This window comes from Thunnus maccoyii, chromosome 24, assembly GCF_910596095.1.
Source record: "Thunnus maccoyii chromosome 24, fThuMac1.1, whole genome shotgun sequence".
Taxonomy (NCBI): domain Eukaryota; kingdom Metazoa; phylum Chordata; class Actinopteri; order Scombriformes; family Scombridae; genus Thunnus; species Thunnus maccoyii.
Genome location: NC_056556.1, coordinates 19,703,421 through 19,710,039, shown reverse-complemented (window position 1 = coordinate 19,710,039; position 6,619 = coordinate 19,703,421). Strand labels below are relative to the sequence as shown.

Below are 6,619 nucleotides of genomic sequence, written 5' to 3'. Positions count from 1 at the left end.
TCTTAACATTTAATCTTTTCAAAATAGTTGCATCCATTTGATCCAAAATGTATGATATTACTGTCATGTTCCACATACACAAAAAGAAAAAAAAAGTCAATCAATGATTTTACCGTTGATGCTCTTTTTTAAATGGCCTTTGGATGTGCACTTTCATAGCACAATATGGTCATGTGAACTTCCATGTTCCATGACCTCCTTTTGAGAAATGATTCTAATACTGTGTGTAACGTGATCGATGATGGACAGATGTTTTCTAATGATTTTTTGAAACATTTTGGATTGGTTATTAGTTTGAAGTCATCTCAGCCCAGAATTTCACTTCTAACATTCAATCCTACAGTACAGGCACCAGAAAATATCACTTCCCATCATATAAATATTAATTATCCCTGGAATATATTCATGTAAGTCAACATAATACAGTGTGTCCAAACAAATGTCTTGACAACTTCTAGACAGATTGCTATGAAATCTGATACTAATTATGAATCCTCATGATTTCAGGGATCCACTAACCTCTCCACCACCACTGCTAAAAATATGGTCCACAACATGGTATTTAAAAAGCAAAATGGTCAGATTTCCAGGACCCCCAGAGGATGAATCCTAATGGTTTTGACTCTCTAACCTTTCCTCTATTTCCCTCCATCATTGCCATGAAATTTACTCAATTGTTTTCTATGTTGGACATTCAATAAAGTCTCCACTAGTGCCATCTTTAGGCCAAAACAGCAATGCAGCACATGCAGATATTTCAGATATATTTGCAGATATTTGATCTAATATGCAAATTGTCAATAAATTTGCTGAGATATTCGGGCTCCTAAGGAGAGCAATTTTAATGAAGCCTCTCAGACACTAATGTCCCCCCAGAGAAATTTTACATTTTGGTGTGTAATGCAAATTGCAGACTGGACTGAAATTGTACCATCTGCAGACTAAATGTAGTAACTGATACTAATACCACGACACATTTCATCATCACTAATTTATTGTAGATGGTCACATTTAGTTTAAAATGTATAGTCCTTTGTATACCTTTGATATGAATGGCTTTTGAAGAATAAATCTGAAACTGCCCTTAAAATCAGAACCCTGATTTCTGATTCTCCCAGTGTTCCATTTTCCTGATTTCACTGTCACTTTTTATTACTCAAACTGAAAAGGAATGACTTAATGAACTTCTCATAACCTTACTCTTTCTCTTCACACCCATTAACATTAACATCCACTGACTTAAAGTCATTACCATCATCATTATAATCTCTGCCGTAATAATTATTAAATGCACATTTCAATCAGATTTGGCACGGCTTCACACTCAGTCTGCAGTCAGAAGAAAGCAGTTTCTTCATCCACGTCCTGTTCATAAAGAGTTCAACAGTTTCAGACAGCTGTTTCTTGATCCTCTCTCTGTATCATCTGGTAATGCTGTCTGTTTTCCAGATAGGCTGCCAGTTCAGCATCATTAGCCTTCTCTGCCCTGTTCTTAGGAGTATCACCCTGATGGAGAGGGAGAGAGAGAGAGAGAGAGAGTAATACATTATTGCTCTTATTTGAACCGTCTTCATTTTATTTTACTCCACCATATACTGTACTGGCCCAAATATAAGACAACCCCTCCCCTTTTGCAACACCTGTTTTTGATAAAAGACATGTTGAAGATACAACACACTTTCACACTCATCCTATTTACTATTTATTCTCATCTTGAAGCCTTTTCTCTTGTAAAAGTGAAATGATACCATTAAAATATATAAATAATAACATTAAAGACATGGAGACACTTGCTAGCCTAGCAACAATAAGGCTACAAACAACCCATAATGCAACACTCTCTGTAGGAGCCGGTGTAACAGCAGTACACTCTCATTCAAAAGGGATCTCTGATCTTGTGAGCATGTAATGTAAGATGATGCCCACTTTTTCAAATATAATTATCGGAATAAAACATCACCTTAAGTATCATCTGGGCCGATATGGTATACAGGTTGAATTAATGCATTCTGGATGTGAAATTAACTGTTAACTGCCAAGCTGTATGTTGGTAAAGAGAACTGTGAGAATACGTTTGAAAAAGTCAACTTGGTATTGAGAAATGTGTGTAATCAATTGTATACAACTGTTAGTGTTAATAGCACAATGCTGTCATACTGAGTTTTCCAGGCCTGGAAAACATTTAGAAAAATGTGAAATCGCAAAAGGTTTTGGGAAGGTCCTGGAAAATACTTTCATAAATATTTTAACAGGGTGAGTTTTAAACATGACCTGTGTATTTATGAAAAAATGGAGCCCTCTCATTCATTAGAATGCGGGCGGTGCATTGACGCAGAGGGCTCAGCACAACAGTGCAGCGTCATCCAGCAAAAGAGACAGAACCAGACTCAACTTTTGCTTCCGCACATCTCAAAGTCATCCAGCAAGGCGCTGTGATAACCAAACACATACATGTGCACATTCCCGTTGGATTACTTTGTAATGTGAATGACATGTTTCTGCTTTTTACCTCACGATTGTCGCGATGAAAGATGAAATAGTTCCAGCCGCGATAAGGTTGGAGAGTTGTACAAACACTGTCTAGTGTTTGGCGCCTGATAAGCTTTAAACACATTAATCTGTAGCTCTAACTTCCTGGATCGCATTTCATTGTCTCACTGGTACGCTTTTTTTGGTCTGAATGCAGCCTAACAGATAGAGAAAATAGCAAATTTACGTATTCCATGTCTGAAAAGTGTTTAGTCAGACTTCTGGCAAGGCTCTAAGAATACCTACCTAGATCTGCCTGTCTACCTAAATCACCTGTATGTTGTTTGTTCTAACACTTCTACACTGTGAGCCGTAATGAACACTGGGCTGCTAGCAATCCTTTAGACTTCTAGCCTTGTTAAAAACAAAACAGGCTTTTGTTAGTCTTATTCCCACTTGCCAAAATGGCCAGCCTCTCCCCTGCTCTGCTCTAGAAAGACTGTGATGTTTCATTAGGCTCCAGTTGCCATGTCTAAAATGTGTGTGATTGTGAGTTTACAGGCCAGCTGATGCCTGTGTTGATGAGTTTTCTTCTCACATTTCTCTATAATTGAAAAATGTTGTTGTGGAAGTAGCATTGTCTCCAACTGATAACAATGAGATAAGGAGAAACAACTAAATTGGAAATGAAATAAACAACTTGTGTCCTTGAGAGGACATATTCTAACTGCTTGTTTATTGAGGGAGGGGCCATTATGCTGAATCACTTCCAGAGTTTAGAACAGACTCTAATTAGATGAGTCCAGTATGAGTGAGTGAGTGAGAGAGAGAGAGAGAGAGAGAGAGAGAGAGAGAGAGAGAGAGAGAGAGAGAGTGTGTGTGTCTGTGTGTCTATGTGAGTGCATTTGTCTTTGGGGCTCTACCAGATTTGGAAACATTAGACAGAGAGAGATGAACAGGGAGAGTGAGAGACAGGGAGCTGAACTTTATTTCAAGTCCATGAGAGAGTGTAAAACAACTGCTCCTAAAGCCTCTGGTTTACATGAACCATGGAGTCACACAGAGAGACGCCATAAGTGGCGAGTGCAGAGAGATGAAGAGATAAAACACAGTACTTTGTAATGCAGGGATGTCAAAATCATAGTCTTTTCCTCTCAAGTCATTTGTCTCTCTTTCTATTCATTGCACTCTCTGGCTGTCTGTCTCTCACACTCCCCCTCTCCATTCATCCCTCTCCCTCCCTCTCTCTGTATCTAGGTCATTGCTGAATACAGCCAGTTTGGAGCCTTTTCTACATGGTTAAAACCTCCATGGAAAACTGAAGAAAAAAAAATGAAAGTAGATGCATATTTGAGAAGACACACATACACACATATACATACATATGAGACAGTCACAATAGAAGACTTCACCAGAAAACCCAGCCTTTACTTATGAGAACATATTGTGCCTTTTGTGGATTTCTGTTATTTATATATTGTTTTGATGTTAGATGTTAAACATGGTCAAAGTTCCAAAACTTGAGGTTAATGTATGCAGAAATGCTTCCTGCAAGTCAAAAGTCAGGTCAAGTCAACTTGCTCTGAATGCTTCATTTGCTATGTTTTTTCTTCCTTACTGATGAGCTGATGTCGGCTTGTCACATAAACGGTTAACCGCTCTGTAGCCTTTTTTGCTAAGGTTGTTGTTAAGGTCTTTCCATGACATTTTTCTGTGACATTTTGAGTAAAGAACAAGAAAAAGTAGTGAAATCCTGCTACGATAGTTTGTTTCATGGTTTGCTGACGTAGCCTTTGAAGCTGGCAAGAAGTCCTTCCTTTATGCAGCTTCCGGAAGCTGACCAATCAGAATAGAATGGGCCCCTCGGAGGGGGAGGGCCTTAAAGAGACAGGTGCTAAAATGGCCTGTTTCAGACAGAGGATGAACTGAGGGGCTGCATAAAGGGTCAGTATGAATTAAATAAATATTTTTTTAATTGTAAATCATGCAAAAATAATTAAGTGGAGTCCCAGATTAAAAATATAGACCTGGAAATGTCCGTAACATGTCCCCAAGCAAGTCCTTCAGTGCACTATATACACTGGTTCCAAGAGAACTGGTCATACTAAAGTCTATTCACAGTGCACAGTTCTCTGTCATGATTATTTGTATACCCCAGTATCATATACAGTTTCATAATGGATCCACACCCGCAATGATTGGTGATTTAAGATAATGGAAAAAATATTGAGAGTTAATTCAAACAGGGATCCTCCCAATTGATGCAATTGCAGCTGTAGTTGGGCTAATTGTTCCAGAAATATGATTACTATAATAATGGTAAATGGACTGTACTTGTATAGCGCCTTTCTAGTCTTCCGACCATTCAAAGCACTTTTATACAATGAGTCACATTCACACACATTCATACGCTGAATGCGTACAGGGGCTACCATGCAAGGTCCCAACCTGCCCATCAGAGGGAACTAACCATTCACACACATTCACACACTGATGGCACAGCCATCAGGAGCAGTTTGGGGTTCAGTATCTTGCCCAAAGACACTTCGACATGCGGACTGGAGGAACCGGGAATCGAACCGCCGATCTTCCGATTAGTGGACGACCTGCTCTACCTCCTGAGCCGCAGTGAGTTTAAGTTAATTCAACATCACTTCTTAACACCATTTCAACTTCAAGATAGGCCTCTGTTGAAATACAAAGTGAAATATACTTTTCTACAAGCCATCATGGTACCAATAGCTGATTTCAGTTATTTTATTTTATGCTTTGGTGATATCTGTCCATCCATCCATTTTCTGCTGCTTATCTGTGGGCTGTGGTGGCAGCAGGCAAAGCAAGGAAAACTCCAGAGGGAGGTGTCCAGGAGGCAGCCTAATCAAATGCCCACACTTCAACTGACACCTTTTAAAAGTCAAGATGTCAAGGCTCCTCACCTTATCTATAAGTGAGAACACCCTACAAAGGAAGTTCATTTCCACTACTTGTATCTCTTTCTTTTGGTCATGACCCAAAGCTCATGACGCTATGTGAGGGTTAAAACATAGATTAACTGGTAAAATGAGAGTTTTGCCTTCTGGTACAATACTCGCATCAGTGCCGATGGTTTACCAATCTGTTTTTCCCCCAGTCCATCTCAAGCTCCCTTGTCAACAAGAGACACTTGGGGCACCAGCTCACTCCCAACTTGAAGGAGACAATCCACTGTTTCCCAGAAGGGTGCCATAGTACCATCCCAGCAGTGTCACACTCAGATGTGAACCACTCCAGTGAGTACAACGGTGGTGTTGACTTCCTCAAAGAGTCCCTTTCACCTCCAGAGGACATCTGGATGTTATCTGTATGACTGTATGTATTATTTAGGCACAAAAAAATACATTTGGAAGTGTTTGCTTGATTGACACACTCAGCCATTGTGTTTGCCACATGCTCATCTCATATCTGCTCCACCCAGGTTCTGTGCCTTTAGCAACTGACAAAGATGGTAAAACCTTTGGAGTTGGAAACCAACCAAAATCTAAGCTCAGAAACCTTTGCTGATGTCATAGATTCATGTTTTCTTTACAGGCTGTGATACATGCACACATACACACAGGAATTATCCCGGGAATTAAGCTATTCAAAATTGCATCTTGGATTATGTGGGGAGACATATTGAACTGGAGCCCTATAGCTTGATGGGAGTCTAAGAAAACACAGCCAAGAAAACACAGTAACTGAATTAAGCTGCACTTCTAGCTTGAATATCACCACAACAAACACTTCTAGACAAAAAACTTCACATGTAGATATTGGAATGGAGTATATACAGAATCAACAGGTGGAGTCGAGGTGAGCTTTAGTAATGACCAATCACATGAGCTCCTCTCATCCCCTTTAAAGGTAATACAGGGGAGAGAAGCTGGGGTCTCTGACAGAGAGAAAAGAGTTAATCTCCCTGAAGTACCTGAAGTTCCAAAATACAATCGATTTTTATATGGTTTATTTTGAGCACCGAAAATATTTTCTATAATTTTATTATATGGTTATATTCTGTTTCTGTGACTATTCTCAGTAATTGCACCTGCCATGTTTTTAATGGAGAACATAGAACTTTGTAAGGTCTCAGTGGTGAAGACTCAGCTTCTCCACATGCAAGATGAGAACTGAG

The 6,619-nt window shown here is 39.4% G+C and overlaps 1 protein-coding gene across 3 annotated transcripts in view; it reads right to left on the bottom strand.

Annotated features, from left to right (window-relative positions):
* Positions 1–659: 659 nt before the first annotated feature.
* The window catches only part of LOC121891994 (diacylglycerol kinase zeta-like), a 119,229-nt gene continuing 113,269 nt past the window's right edge, over positions 660–6,619 (bottom strand). For all 3 annotated transcript variants that reach the window (XM_042404726.1, XM_042404724.1, XM_042404725.1), the window contains exon 37: positions 660–1,506. In XM_042404726.1, coding sequence (XP_042260660.1) covers positions 1,390–1,506 — 117 coding nt within the window. In that variant the 3' untranslated portion in view covers positions 660–1,389. The remainder of the gene's footprint in view (positions 1,507–6,619) is intronic.